Below are 15432 nucleotides of genomic sequence, written 5' to 3'. Positions count from 1 at the left end.
GTGATGATCACGGTGATGCCAGCATTTGTACAGAGAGCCCTTACGTGTAGAGGACTCTGTCCATTATCACTGCCGTTAACTGCCTCCTCACGGGGCACTGAGCATGGACCCTTGCTTCATGCCACAACTCACCTGTTGAGCACCTACTGTGTGCCACAGCTACGCTGAGCCTGGAGCTTTCAACAGCAAGCAAGACAGACACACTCCCAGAGTGTTTGTAGCTCACAGCGTCGTGCTTCACAGTCGTGGCCTACTTCACCCTCTCGAGAAGCTTACGGAAGAGGCATCCGTCCTCACTTTACGAAGGAGGAAAGTGATGTTCGGAGGAATGAACCGCTTTGGGGAGTGGCAGAGCTGGGACGCACGCTGGGCTTCTCAGCCCCCAAAGCCCTGGCTCACCAGATTTGTGACCTTGTTCAAGCAACAGAACCCTGGGAAGGAAGGGGCTGCATTAGGCGATTTTATAGGCCAGCAAACTGCAATTAAGGGGAAGGGGCGCAGTGGCTTATTCGCGGCCACGCTCTTCAAAGCCTGTCTTGTGTATTTTGCTACTTTTGATGGGCTTAGATCTTACATTAAGAAATCCCAGTAAACTCTAAGAGCTGCAAATAAAACTAGAAAACCTGACAGAGTTATGGGCACAGCAAAGTGGCTGACCCGGAGCCCCAGCCCGACCACAACACCCAGAGGGAGCCTTCCAAGGAGACATCCAATGTGAAGCGAACGGCACACCTTGGACAGGGCAGGAGCTGGCACCGGGGGGAGAGCAGGGGGTGGGCCTGGCGGCCGGGTGGTGGGGGCGGGGGGCAGCCTCATGAAGTTAAGGGTCGGACAGAAGCCAGTGTGAGTGCCTGGGCTGCTCCCAGGATGGGGACATGCCAGGTTCCTCCTGTGCTAAGCTTTCCCCACAGCGTATCAGTCTGCAACGTGCTCAGATTCCACTGAGCAGACTCCCTGTTGCCTCACACCTCGGCCATGTCACGTCGCCATATTGGTCCTATGGATTAGGCATCCACTCTGCCAGGCACTGCTCCCACAGCTTGCACTGCTTTCTTCCCAGTCCCTACAGTGGCCCTCTCAGGTGGATGTTATGATCCTCACTTTCCAAATGAGGAATGTGGGGGCGCCTGGGTGGCTCAGTCTTCTAAGCCTCTGACTCTTGATCTGGGCTCAGCTCATGATCTCAAGGTTTGTGAGATCGAGTCCCACATCAGACTCTGCACTGATGGCATGGAACCTGCTTGGGATTCTCTCCCTCTCTTTCTCTGCCCCCATTCTCAAAATAAATAAATAAAATGTTTAAAACAAAACAAAACAAATGAGGAATGTGAGTCCCAGAGAGGCTGGATAATGAATAACTAGCCCAAACAGAGCTCAGCCAGTGAGGGGCAGAGCAGAGGACCCAACTCAGGGCCATTTGGCTTTGGGGCTTGTGTTCCTTCCCTGACACATGCCGAGGACAGTTCCCGACAAGGGGTAACTCAGGGGCCCTCCATGATTGAAGAGAAATCATTGAGAGGAAGAATGTGTGCGTTCACTCAGATGAGTAGCTGCAACCCTGAATCCACCTCAGAATAACCTGAGAGAGGGGCGCCTGGGTGGTTCAGTCAGTTAAGCGTCCGACTTCGACTCAGGTCACGATCTCCCACTTTGTGATTTGGAGCCCCACAATGGGCTCTATGCTGACAGCTCAGAGGCTGGAGCCTGCTTCGGATTCTGTGTCCCCCCCCCCCCCCCCGTCTCTGTGCCTCTCCTCCGTTCACTCTCTCTCTGTCTCTCAAAAATAAACATTAAAAAAAATTGTTAAACAATAATAATAATAAAAAAATAACCTGGGAGACTTGAAACTATTAACGCCAAGACCTTCCTCACAAGTTCTTCCCAGTATGTCTGGGGTGGGGCCTGGGCCTTACCATTTTCTTAAAGTTCCCCAGGTGGTTCTTCTATGTAAGGAGGATTGAGAGTCACTGCCCTTAAGGGTTCATAGAGCAAAGTGAACCTTCGAGGAGCACACCCCTCTCGGGCCTCCCTGCTGCCAAGGTCAGCCATCCACTCTGTCTGGCAAAGTGCGGGGCCGTAGGCTCTTCTGAGTCCTGTAGCCGTCATTCTCGTGGGAGAGTGTAATGTAAGGAACAGGCAATTGAAAATTTTTGCCTAACATGTCATTTTACGCTTTTAAGGACTGCCTGGAATAATTGTTTGCGACTACATAGATGTGGGTGGTTTTATACTTGGCTGCAGGGAATGGTCCCGAGCCCCCCTCTCATTTTCTGTTTTGTCATTGTTCCTTTCAAGACAATCGATCAAGCCAGAGGCAGTCTCCGCCCTTCAGCAAGACACTTCCAAGTAAGCCCAACTGGCCTTCGGCAAAGACAAGGCTGACCTCCACTCTGCCGGCCCTGACTTCTCTTCAGAAACCTCAAGTCCCACCCAAACCCAAAGACCTTGAGGATGAGGTAACCGAAATCTGTTCTGAAGGCTTCCCAGTCCGAGTGGAAGGCAGGATGCAGGGGGGAGGGGGACCGGCCAGGACCGTCTGGCGCCTGACTTGCCTTCCTCCTCCTCGTCCACCCCTCTAACTCCCCACCGTTAATCCCAAAGGTTTTCTTCTCTAAAAAAGGCATGTATGGCCTTAGTTTAAGCACGTTCATTCCCAGAGAGTACGGGTGATACCAGCACTGGATCTGTGCCCCTCCGATTAGCCTCTTCGGGGGTTTCCTGTGAATCTTCTCCTTCCTCCATAAATTTCTCTCTCTTTACTCTCCTTTGCTTCTCTGCCCTGCCTCCTCTCCACTTCTCCACGTTTCTCTTGCAAGGTGCACAGGAGCGCGGGAGGACAAATAACAGAGACCCTAGTCGTCAGGGACCCCACACAACGTGCACAGGAGCCCGCACCTCACTTCCCGCTGGCAGCCCTTGCCTCTCACCCCCTTTTCCCTCAGCTGCCGCTACCCAGGGACCCACCTTTGCAGATTGTCCAGGACTCGACTCTGGGTTTCACTCATCAATCTCCCCTCTGGCAGCACCCAGCTTTTTATACGTCTTATTCCCTATGGAATTGCTCCTATTTGAAAACTAACCGGTAAACTCATTCAGACTGTTGTAGGAATGACTGATAAGGCCTAATATGTTGTGGCTCCCAGAGGTCCGCGCATTGTAAATAAGGGCAAAGTGAAGCCCTCGAACTTAGCCATCAGAACAACCCTAGGGGCACCTGGGTGGCGCAGTCGGTTAAGCGTCCGACTTCAGCCAGGTCACGATCTCGCGGTCCGTGAGTTCGAGCCCCACGTCGGGCTCTGGGCTGATGGCTCAGAGCCTGGAGCCTGTTTCCAATTCTGTGTCTCCCTCTCTCTCTGCCCCTCCCCCGTTCATGCTCTGTCTCTCTCTCAAAAATAAATAAAAAATGTTGAAAAAAAAGAACAACCCTATACCAGAACCCAGAAACAAGATCACAATAAAGGCAACTTCTAACCATAATCTTACTGCAGCTTTTGAAGAAATGACTTGTTTCTAAATGCCTAGAGGTGATAAAACCTATACTGTATAAATATGTTGTAAACATACCTTCATTTCCACCTTGATATAATTTGTAGCCCAGCAGGGGAGGGAAAAGAGAAACTTTACTTTTTTTTTTTTTTATCTTTATTTTTCTTGAGAGAGAGACAGGGTGTAAGCAGGGGAGGAGCATAGAGAGAGGGAGACACAGAATCCGAAGCAGGCTCCAGGCTCTGAGCTGTCAGCACAGGGCCTGATGAGGGGCTCGAACCCACGAACAGCCAAGATCATGACCTGAGCCAAAGTCGGACACTCAACTGACTGAGCCACCCAGGCGCCCCAAGGGAAACTTTTAAATAAAATAGTGGCAGCATTTAGGCCCAAATTCCTGCTTTGACCCGTATTAGCTGTGTGACTTTGGGCGAGCCAGATAACCTCTCTGAGCCTCAGTTTTTAATCTCTTCAGATTATTTTAAGGATTTAGCATTAGAACAGCACTAACTACAGTGCCTCACCCATAGAAGGATTCCCTGTGTCGTATGTTCCTTTCTAGCATATTCTAGATTCTTTACAAAATCCAATTTTCTAGTTTCTCCTGAAAACTGAAAGCCTGGGCAACACTGAGCCAGTCATGGCCTCAAAGCCGCTGAGCCTCATGGCAGTCCTCCGGCTCAGCTGTGAATCCCTGACCTTGTTTCCATTGGTCATAGTCCCCACCACTCGTACAAGGCATGAACATGCGCTTCCTCTGCACACGTCCCCATGTCTCCCTGCCTGCCTCTGGAAGCGTTTTACTTTATGACTTTACTCTAGGGACAGTTTAAGCTTAAGTCAGAAAGTCAGCTGACAGAGAGAGAAAGGAGGTTTGCCAGTCCTCTGTCTGTCTGTCTGAGAGGTGATGCTGACCTTTTGGGGTGAGAAGAGGGAAGCCAAGCAGGGGACAGGATGCAGAGACCAGCTGTTAGGGGCTCACTGTGAATTCTTTCAGCGCTTGGCAAATCTATATGAAGATATAAATTCAGACACAGCATACAAATGAATACTGTGTGTGTTATATAAGGCTCTCCATTTCTGTGAATAGCTGAGAGCGGACCCCCGTGGGGAGAGGCAGAGTTTTGCTAATAGTAGCCTTGTGGAGGTGGCTCAGGCAAGTTTGAACCAGTGGGAAAAGGAGAAGTATGGAGGCGGCTGCATTCTGGAATGGGCAGATGGACAGTCAAGATAAGAAAGAGGTTAAAAACGAAAAAAATAGGCCAACATTAAGATCTGGCTGAACCATTAGATAGGAAAAGAAGAAGTCAAGCACAAGCATAAATAACCAAAAATACTTAGCCCTGCTGTACAGGTTACAGGAAAAGTATGGGGTACAGGCTAACCAGAGAGCTGGGGAGGGAGCAAAACATGGGAGGAAGAAGCACCTGTGCCCTAATGACACGAGTGGCTGTCACTTGAGTGCTAGGTGTCCACTGGTGTTCGGAGCACTTTGTATTTATCCCATTAAACTCTCCCAAGAACGCTACGAAATCTGTACTATTATCACCCCCATTTTACAGATAAGGAAGTGGTACAGATGAGGCGCAAAGGGGTTGAAGAACTTGTCCGAGGTCACAGAAGCCAGGTGTGGAGGTGAAGAAAGAGATGAGAAACAGCAATTAGGAAGAGAGGGTAGAAATAAGACAGAAAGAGAAGGGGAAGGCAGGCAGGTCCTAGAATGTAGTGGATAAGAGTATGGGCGCTCGATCCTTGAACCGATACTTGAATCCCAGCTCTTCTACTTTTTACCTATGAGGACGTGAGCCAGCTACTTCACTTCTCTGGGCCTCAGTTTCTTCAAGTTTCTTCCTCTTGAAATGCAGCCGATAGTAGTACCTATATTATCGGGTGGTTCTAAGGATTGAGTGAAATAACACATGTAGAGTACTCAGATGAGTTCCCGGCAGTAAGTGCTCAGTAAATGTTTGGTTTTTGTTTCTCCTGGTATCCTCCTTGGCTACCCCCAAGATGGGTGGTAAAAACCACATTTGGGATCTGATCATCTCATTTGCTTCATGTCAGCATTAAATCACTTCCTCCCCTCATTTCTGGTCAATTGATCATTGACAAGGTTGCCATGACCATTCGGTGGGGAAAGAATTGTTTTTTTTAAAAATGTGCTAGGAGACCCGTATATCCGCATACGAAAACATAAGAGTGGCCCCCGTCATATGATAGACAAAAAGTAACGAAAAATAGATCATAGGCCTAAAGGTAAGGGCTAAAACTATAACATTCTTAGAAGAGAACAAAGGTATAAATCCCTACAACCTTGCATTAGGCAGTAGTATCTTAGATACATCACCAAAAGCAGAAGCAACAACAGAAAACTTAGTTAAAATGGGCTTCAAAATGTAAAGCTTTTGTGCTACAAGTGACACCACCAAGAAATAACAACCTACAAAATGGGAGAACAGTTTTGCAAATTATATATTTGATAAGAGGTTTCTGTCTAGAGCATTTAAAGAACCCAACCCAATAATAAACCCAATAATAAAAAAGACAGACAACCCAATTACAAATAGGCAAAGGAGTCGATTAGACTTTTGCCTAAAGCAGCTATAAAAAGGGGCAGTAAGCATTCAAAAAGAGGCTCGACCTCATGAACCATCAGGGAAATGCAAGTCAAAGCCATAATTAGATACCACTTTACATCTCAGGATGGTTCTATTCCAAAAGGCAGACAGTCACAAGGGTCGGTGAGGACGCGGAGAAATCGGAGCGCTCGCACACTGCTGGTGGGAATGAAGAGGGTACAGGCACTTTGGCAAACAGTCTGGCAGTTCCCCAGACTTAAACACAGAGCCACTGTACGACCCAGCAATTCCACCACTGGGTATATTCCCGAGAGAAACGTACATCAACACAAAGACGCGCACCAATGTCCACGGCACCATTATTCATAAAAGCCGGAAAGTGAAAACCACCCAAAGGTCCACCCGAATAATCAAAATGTGTTATATTCATAGAACGGACTATCATTTGGCCATACAAGTGAGTGAAAGACTGATACATGATACGTGGTTGAAACCGGAAATTACTATGCTGTATGAAAGAAGTCACAAAAGACGTATCTGTCGTGTGACTCCATTTCTAGGCAGTGCCCAGAATGGGCAGCTCTTAGAGACGGAAGGTAGATCAGTGGTTGACTGGGTCCGGGAAGGGATCGAGGAGAAGTGACTAATGAGCACAGGGCTCCTGTTTGGGGGGGGGATGAAAATGTTCTCAAATTAGATTAGGGTGATGCTCGCACACTCTGCGAATATACTAAAAGCCACCCAACTATACACTTTACAAAGGGGAACTTAATGGTGTGTGAATTCTGTCCCAACAAAGGTATTTTCAAAATCCTTCCTCCCCAGACGATGAACGTGGCATGTACGGCCTCCTTCTCACTCGTTTCCGTACTTCTTCCAGGCTGATTATGTGGTTCCTCTGGAGGATGAAGACGAAAACTACATTCATCCCACAGAAAGCAGTTCACTCCCAGCTGAAAAAGGCAAGCGTTTGCAGTTTTAAGCGCCCGAACGCTTTTTGCGGTGGATGGGGGCACGCAAGGCTGTCTGGTGACAAGCACCAACAGGGGGGACAGAAAGTCCGGGCCCGGGCCTCTCTCCTCTGTGGTCACGACATCTGCCTTCCGTGGGGGCCGAGCAGAGGCATCAGGGAGAGACCCACCTCTGTCCCGCCCTTGGTCCCCCATGCCCTTCCACCCTGCCGTACTCCCATCTCCAGTTATGAAGGCAGCTAGGTTCTTATTTAACTGTCCTCACGTAGAATGGATTTCTCATAAAACTGAATCCTCACAAAGCCGCAGGCCACCGTGTTGGCCTCACGAATATGGCACCGGAACAGTTTCTGCAGAGGACTGAAGAAGGAGCGAAATATGCCCGACTCTTTACATGTAGTGCTATCCCAAGCGATGAGAAACGTTTTGTTTGTAAGCCTTCCGTGGTGTAACAGGTGCAATTACAAGTGATCTTTAGAAGCCGGTGCCACATACCCTTGGACCGGGAGCAGGGCGGGGTGTGTTGACTCTGGAGCGAGTCACTGTGGAGAACATGATGCTCTTCAAGTAACATTACTCCCCTGATAAATGAGTCCAAAGTGGTCATTCTCTGTTTTTACTCTGCCATTCTGTAGCACCCCCCTCCTGCACTCCCCAAATATTGCCAGCAACTTGAAGGCCCTCCTGAGCTACCCATCACCATGAAACCGCAAATAGATATTAAATTGCGCCCCCAAACCCCACAGAATCCAAGAGATTGATTATTCCCTTAATCATTAATGCATTTACTCTAAAGATGCTTCTTCGGAGAAGGCTTCTTTTCATGGCTTGTGTGTTTAACAGTTGTGTTTCCCGTTCTTTACAAATTTCCTGGTCTGACCCATCGTTCCCACGATGCATTTTTCCATAAGTGTGAATCTCCCTCAACAAACTGTATTTATCGTTGTTATATATATATATGCATGTATTTGTGTGTTTAAGCTCCCACGGTGAATAGATCTACGAAACCAAATAACGCATCGAAGCCAGCCTCTCCTCCTGGGACAGCGTCAGGTAAAGTATAGGCGTGATTCGATGCTGTGTGTGTGTGTGTGTGTGTGTGTGTGAAACGATTGCATCTGGGGGGTTGGTTTTTAAATCTATTCCAAACAACATAAACAACTCAGATCAAGTATTAAGAAATAATCGCTTGTGTTTCCAAATTTCTTCATAAATTGTGACAGAAGGCCTTGTGCTCATCCTCATCCACTGTCTCGTAGCACCTATGTTGAGGGGCCCTCTCCCCCATATCCCAAGGCCTCTGTCAGACAGTTCTGGCTTTTCTCCTACTTCTTTGGGTACTTTTCTGGCTCCTTCTTTCCCCCTCCCCTGACTGAGGCTATCTGCACTGTTCAGCCCTCAGCCCTCCACTCTTCTTTCAGAATATTGTGGTGGTTAAAAGCTTGGGTTTGGGACCAGACAGACGTGGGTTGGAATCCTGGTGCTCCCAGTTACCAGCTGTACCACTTTGGGCCTTTGCCTCTCCAATCTTCAGATTTTCTCCTCCGTAAATGGAGATAATAGCCCCTGCCCTGTGACAGGAGAATTCTGGAATTGTGCCCAGGAAATCTTTAATGCGGTGCCTGGCACACGGCACATGCTTGGGAAAGAATATTCTCTTTCACTTCTTTGGGGTCCATCCATTCTTCTGGCCTCAGTTCTCTTGTCCAAGCCAATAATTCTCTGGTGTGCAACTTTTTAACTATAAACAAGCTTTTTAAAAATGTTTATTTTTGAGAGAGGGGAAAGAGAGAGAGAAAGAGAGAGAGAGAGAGAGGGGTGGAGGGGCGGAAAGAGGGAGACAGAGGATCAAAGTAGGCTCTGCGCTGACAGCAGAGAGCCTGATGCGGGGCTCAAACCCACGTACTGTGAGATCACGACCTGAGCCGAAGCCAGATGCGTAACTGACTGAGCCACGCAGGCGCCCCGTGGTGTGCAACTTTGACCTAATTTCTCTTCTGAACAACTTGACATACCCAGGGCCTCAAGCTCAATGCCTTCATCAGCTCTCTGCCCTTAGGATGGCCCTGTTCCTCTGTGCATGTCGGCCTCCAGGTCACATGCCTGAGGGCCTGTGTTCTTTCCAAAGTCTGCCATTTCTTTTTCTTGAATTTGCTCTCCCGTTTTTGTTGCCACTACCTTAGTCTAGGCTTCCTTTACTTTGTCACTTCATACCTTCTGTCTCCTGTGTTCGAGAGTCCACTTAGCCATACCCTTGCCTTTTGGCTCTCTCCTCAGTCACTGAGATGAGTTTCTGAATGCCTCCAAATGCTGCCAGTTTTATTCATTTGTTTTCCATTAATCTAGTATAGCTGTATTTTAATACTAGAGGCACCAGAAGAAACCAAACCTGAACAAGAAAATAATTTCCTGGTTATGTGACTGGTGGACACGGATGGGAGGAAGTACAGGAAGAGGAAGGAAGTGAGATAATTTGGGAGGGACGAAACCTGAACAGTTAGAATGAGTTTCTGAGTTTGCAAACAGCAGTTTTCAGAGATGATTTTTATAAAAGGAATGTTCAGACTACTTGCCTGTGTCTCTGTATAACTGTCCACTAGCCTTTGAAGACTACAGATAATGCCCAGATAGGCATCATGAAAATGCTAAGGCTTCGATTGGTATTTCTGTCTGCACCATGATAGTTGCCTCTGCTAATGGATGCTGCTTTTGGCTCTTTGATGGCTAAGAAGGTACTTGGCGAGGATCACACCGTGAATTAGGTGCAGGGGCCATGTCTCCCTCTACTCGATGCTCCATACAGAGAAGCACAGTTTCAGGACAGCACAGACTCCAAAGCCAGAGGGCTCAGATCTGGATTCCGACTTGCGCTAGGGGCCAGACTTCAAACAAGCTAAGCAATCTGTACGTTTCTTAGTTTTCTCCTCTGAAAACATGGGAGGAGAAAATGGCACCTATGCCTAAGGGAGCCTGAAAATTAAGTTGAGTAAACGTATATGAATCCCACTCATAAAGTGAGAGCTCTTTGTTATTATTATTACCGTTCTTTGGAATCCTTTGTTTAGCATGTCTTAATTCGTGACCAGTCTGGCAGAGTGCCCTGTACACCTCCCAGGGAACAGTTGTTTCTTTCTTTCTGCATAAAGTTTTACCCTGCATCAGAGTGTCTCAGCCTCCACACAGTTGGTATTTAGGGCTAGATCATTCTTTGTTATCCTAGCTGCCCTGTGCACGTGAGATGTTTAGCAGCATCCTTGGCTGCCTCTGCCCCAAATAGGTGCCAATAACATCATCTCCCCAGTAGTGATAAGCTAAGGTGTCTCCAGACATGGCCAAATGTCCCAGGGGCAGGAGGGACAAAGTATCCCTAGTTAAGAACCACTGATCTAAACAAACTGAAAGACTGACATTTTTTTAGTGATTTATTTCTAACCGTGATTTAGAGGACAGCTGTGCACCCCCTGGCTGATTTGCAGCTTTTGTCAGAAGAGGGTAGACAGGGGATGCACTTCTGAACTTCCTCTAAGTAAGTCGCATTTAAAAAGGGATCTATCGGGGCGCCTGGGTGGCGCAGTCGGTTAAGCGTCCGACTTCAGCCAGGTCACGATCTCGCGGTCCGTGAGTTCGAGCCCCGCATCAGGCTCTGGGCTGATGGCTCAGAGCCTGGAGCCTGTTTCCGATTCTGTGTCTCCCTCTCTCTCTGCCCCTCCCCCGTTCATGCTCTGTCTCTCTCTGTCCCAAAAATAAATAAACGTTGAAAAAAAAATTAAAAAAAATAAAAATAAAAAGGGATCTATCTGCTAATTTCCTAAGATAGGGAAGGAGTTTGGGGAATTTACGATCCCCTGTTAATATGCAAGTTGCATGTTACCTGTAAGCCAAACTGTTCTGAAATTGTTAAATTAAATCTCTTTATTTGGTAAGAGCTCATACAGGGCCTGAGAGTAAGCGATGCTCCAGCTGGTGTGCAAGCCCCACTAATAATACCAGGATTTCTAGAACAGCTAGGAAAGAGTCGGAAATCCCGAGGGCTTACAGTGCCAACATTGGGATTGTTAAGGATAAGAAAACTTGCCAACATTGGGGCGCCTGGGTGGCTCAGTCGGTTGAGCATCTGGCTTCAGTTCAGGTCATGATTTCGCAGCTCGTGGGTTCGAGCCTCGCCTCAGGCTCTGTGCTGACAGCTCAGAGCCTGGAGCCTGCTTCAGATTCTGTGTCTCCCTCTCTCTCTGCCCCAACCCACTCGCATTCTGCCTCTGTCTCTCTCAAAAATAAATAAACACTTAAAGAAAAGAAAAGAAAACTTGCCAACGTTGTATGTAGAACCGAAGAGAGGATGATACATAAAATACATGTGGTAGAAGGAAAAACAGAGAGTAAGTCATTTTCCTAGTCGAGAACTTTGGTAAGCACCAGCCATGCACACATTAGCATCATTTTTTGCTCAATACAATGAAAACAAAGCTGATTTTTTTTTCTTATCATTATGCTTTTGGACACATCTCCCTCTGTCGCATTTCCAATTTCTCCTCTGGAGTATTCCAGCCAAGAATTTGGCTTCACCAGAAAGCAAGGATCCTGGTCACAAAGAGGGGACCAGGTTGTCCCCCCCAGCATGCCCTTAGGTCTGACCTCAGGCCCAGAGCAGCAGAGAGCCGGAAATAGGACAGCCATTCTGCATCTTCCCACCGGCATCCACAAAAGCACCACTCAGTTTCACCAATCTTTCCTGAAGTAAGGGAGAAACAGCAGGTGAATCTGACCTGCCAGATCAGAGCCCACAGTAACACTAGGAGGCATTGGCCAGAGAGGAAAGGTACCCACCTGGCTTGAAACTCAGGTAGCCTTGCTTTTCAAGCCCAGCCCTGCCACTTAACCTCTCTGGGCCTCCGTTTGCTCCATGTGATGTTATGTGACGTTTCGAGATGGCACATTGAAAGTACCCGCAGTGCCCAGCAGTGCCCAGCACCTGGAGACACTGTGGTGGTTGGTAGCAAGATGCTAAAACAAAAATAGCAGTAATCATATTTACTGACCTTTGTGAGTTATAATTTACATATTGTAAAACTCACTTGTTTTACGTGTATACTGCAGGATTTTTTTTCTATTTTCAGTCACTTTATTTATTTATTATTATTTTTTAAATATAATTTGTTGTCAAGGTAGCTAACATACAATGTATACACTGTGCTCTTGGTTTCGGGGGGAGATTCCCATGATTCATCGCATACATACAACACCCAGTGCTCTTCCCAACAAGTGCCCTCCTCAATGCCCATCTCCCATTTTCCCCTCTCCCCTGCCCCTTCATCAAGCGTCAGTTTGTTCTCTATATTTAAGAATCTCTTGGGGCGCCTGGGTGGCACAGTCGGTTAAGTGTCCGGCTTCAGCCAGGTCATGATCTCGCGGTCCGTGAGTTCGAGCCCCGCATCGGGCTCTGGGCTGATGGCTCGGAGCCTGGAGCCTGTTTCTGATTCTGTGTCTCCCTCTCTCTCTGCCCCTCCCCCGTTCATGCTCTGTCTCTCTCTGTCCCAAAAATAAATAAACGTTGAAAAAAAAAATTTTAAGAATCTCTTAATCCCTCTCTGTTTGAAACTATTTTTTCCCCTTCCCTTCCTCTTAACTTCTGTTAAGTTTCTCAAGTTCCACATATGAGTGTAAACATATGATATCTGTTTTTCTCTGACTGACTTATTTCACTTAGCATAATACCTTCCGGTTTCATCCGTGTTGTTGCAAATGGCAGGATTTCATTCTTTCCCATTGCCAAGTAGTATTCCATTGTATATATAAACCACATCTTCTTTATCCACTCATTAGTCGATGGACATTTGGGCTCTTTCCATAATTTAGCTATTATTGATAGCACTGCTATAAACATTGGGGTGCATGTTCCCCTATGATCAGCACTCACGTATCCCTTGGATGAATTCCTAACAGTGCTATTTCTGGGTCATAAGGTAGATGTATTTTTAATTTTATGAGGAATCTCCACATTGTTTTCCAGAGTGGCCACACCAGTCTGCGTTCCCACCAACAGTGTACTGCAGTATTTTTTATAAATCATTACATTTACAGAGTTTTTTAACCATCACTACAATCCAGTTGTAGAAAATCTCCTTGCCCACACCAACTCTAAAAGATCCTTTATGCCCATTTTTGGTGAATGTTCTTCCCACCCCCAGCCCCAGGCAACCACTGATCTGCTTCCTGTTGATGTAGATTGGCCTTTTCTGAACATCTCATATAGCTGGAGTCATATAGTAGGAAGCCTTCTCCCTCTGGCTCTTTTCACTTAGCGTAACGTTTTTACCTCAAGTACTTTCAGTCCCTTTCCAGAAATATTAGTTTATACTTGGCTAATTCTTTACATTTTCCAGGTTCCCCTCTCATCTTACCACAAGTAACTGTGAAGTAGGTACGGTCGTGGTTGTGTCCCCATTTCACAGTGGGGGAGACTGAAACGCAATGACTTGTAAGAGGTCACCCAGCCCATCTGGTGGCAAAGAAATAACTAGAACCCTGTCCTGGTGTGAGACTATCGGTTTCCCACCGACACTTATGGTACCACCACAGGGGAAGGCGGCATGCTCCTCCCTCTCTGATAGCAGAAGTTATTTATGAGCAAGGGCGGGGGAAGGAACATGTTGGCAGACTGTTTGAAGATGTGAAGGGAAGGGAAGCTCCGTAGAGAAGCCAGGCAGTAAAAATATGACAACAATGTACCCCAGGCCAGATGAGCTTTGGCATCAAAAGAGAGGGAAAACCCCAGGGAGGAAATTCTGACTCAGACCTTCTTTCTATTTCCTTACTTTTCAGACGAGCGTTTTTCCCCCTCCATCCCTGAAACCCTCCATCAAGATCTATGAGTAGCCAAGGGTATTTTAATAGCATCAGTCAGGTATTAAGAATTTGAAGGACAACATCCATTTGGTTGGTTCACCAACCAGTGAAACACACTTGGACTCACACTTCATATTCAGATGGCATCTCAGTTTATGGTCATATGAAATGGTAAAAATTCTGAACATAGTCTCTTTTGCAAAAGTTCTTAAAAGTCACATCAAGATTGGGTTAACATGTAAGTGAGAGTCCTGTGGAGGGCCGTTCCGGGCATTCGCGGAAACTAGTTCTGTGTAAGGACTGTGTGTAGAAAAGGAGTGGATGGGCTCTAAACGAAAGCCTGAAGGCCTCTCTCTCTCTCTCTTTCTCTCTCTCTAAAGTACATGAGAATGAGCTTTATGATCTCTATTTGTCATGCCTGTGGAGGCCTTTTTCTTTTTTGTGTTTGGCGTAGGTGGTCCTGTGAGGGGAAGCGGCATGGCGGGCGTATGTCCTCATGCTGCAAATTCCGAGGGGGCAGAGGCCTATCTCTGCGTCTTCACCTCTTCCACAACCCCTGACACAGTGCTCTTCACGTACCGGGTTCTCAGTAATTCTCAGTAGGCGATTACTGCCTCAGCACTCACCGATACGTGCTTTATCTCGCAAACTAAAATAATACATACTGAGGGCAGGTCCAACCTGTATTTCCAGAGCATCCCCTGTAGGTCCAGTAGGAACTGTGGGCTTAGAAATGTAGTCGTTTCTTAACAAAATGCGTATTCGGTTCACTTTAAGTCAATAAAGCGCTTTTGTCTCACTGGGCCGTGACGCCCAGGCAGGTGAGCATCAGCCTGAGAGAAGGCAGCCGGGAGACGCGGAGGGGAGCTGGCTTGGTGTCTGGCTCTCTCCCTCCTGGCCTGCTCTGTCCTTGTGGTGAAGCTCTGCCTGTCTCCGTTCCTCCCTCATGACCGTCTGCCCCCTGCCTTAGGTAGCGGGAGGGCAGTGCGGTGCAGCAGACGAGGCCCGCTGGGTCCCTTCTGTGACTCTGGAAGTTGCGATTAGGCAGTAGCTTGTTACTTGACTCGATCTGTCTGTGCAACGGGCAAAAAGGCCTGAGAATTCAGAGATGAATGAACAGCCTGTGAATGTGAGGTGTGTATGGTGTATGTCGGTGTGATTGCAAATGAACAGTGCATATGGGCTCGTAGTGGGAGTGGTGGGTCTGTCACGTTGTCCCTAGGCACTGCTGGTGTGCACATCTGTGCAGTGTGTGTGTATATAGATGCAGGTATGAGCTCTTGGCTCCTTCCTATAGGAACACTGGGGGGCTTTCACTGAGCCCACAGAATCAGGGGTTCTGTGCTTGTGCCATGGAAGAGAAGGCCATTTAGAAATATTAAGATGGAGTCCCTACTTCTCATTCTGGTTCTGAGCTTATAAATTGCCATCATTTAGATATTTCATCACCTTTGCCTATAGGCTTTCCCCAATAGCTTCTGTGTAACCCCCTATACATGCTTGACTGAAAAAAACCAAAAATGTGCCTACATCTCTGAGCCTGCTGGAAAGGC

The 15432-nt window shown here is 47.4% G+C and overlaps 1 protein-coding gene across 2 annotated transcripts in view; it reads left to right on the top strand.

Annotated features, from left to right (window-relative positions):
* BLNK (B cell linker) overlaps nucleotides 1-15432 on the top strand; it is a 78244-nt gene that overhangs the window by 43915 nt on the left and 18897 nt on the right. For both annotated transcript variants that reach the window (XM_043597111.1, XM_043597112.1), the window contains 3 exons: nucleotides 2296-2456; nucleotides 6946-7027; nucleotides 8018-8089. In XM_043597111.1, the coding sequence (XP_043453046.1) occupies nucleotides 2296-2456; nucleotides 6946-7027; nucleotides 8018-8089 (315 nt within the window). The remainder of the gene's footprint in view (nucleotides 1-2295; nucleotides 2457-6945; nucleotides 7028-8017; nucleotides 8090-15432) is intronic.

Source organism: Prionailurus bengalensis, chromosome D2, assembly GCF_016509475.1.
Source record: "Prionailurus bengalensis isolate Pbe53 chromosome D2, Fcat_Pben_1.1_paternal_pri, whole genome shotgun sequence".
Taxonomy (NCBI): Eukaryota; Metazoa; Chordata; class Mammalia; order Carnivora; family Felidae; genus Prionailurus; species Prionailurus bengalensis.
Note: the sequence above shows the minus strand (reverse complement) of the source record. Positions and strands in the feature narration are given on the sequence as shown.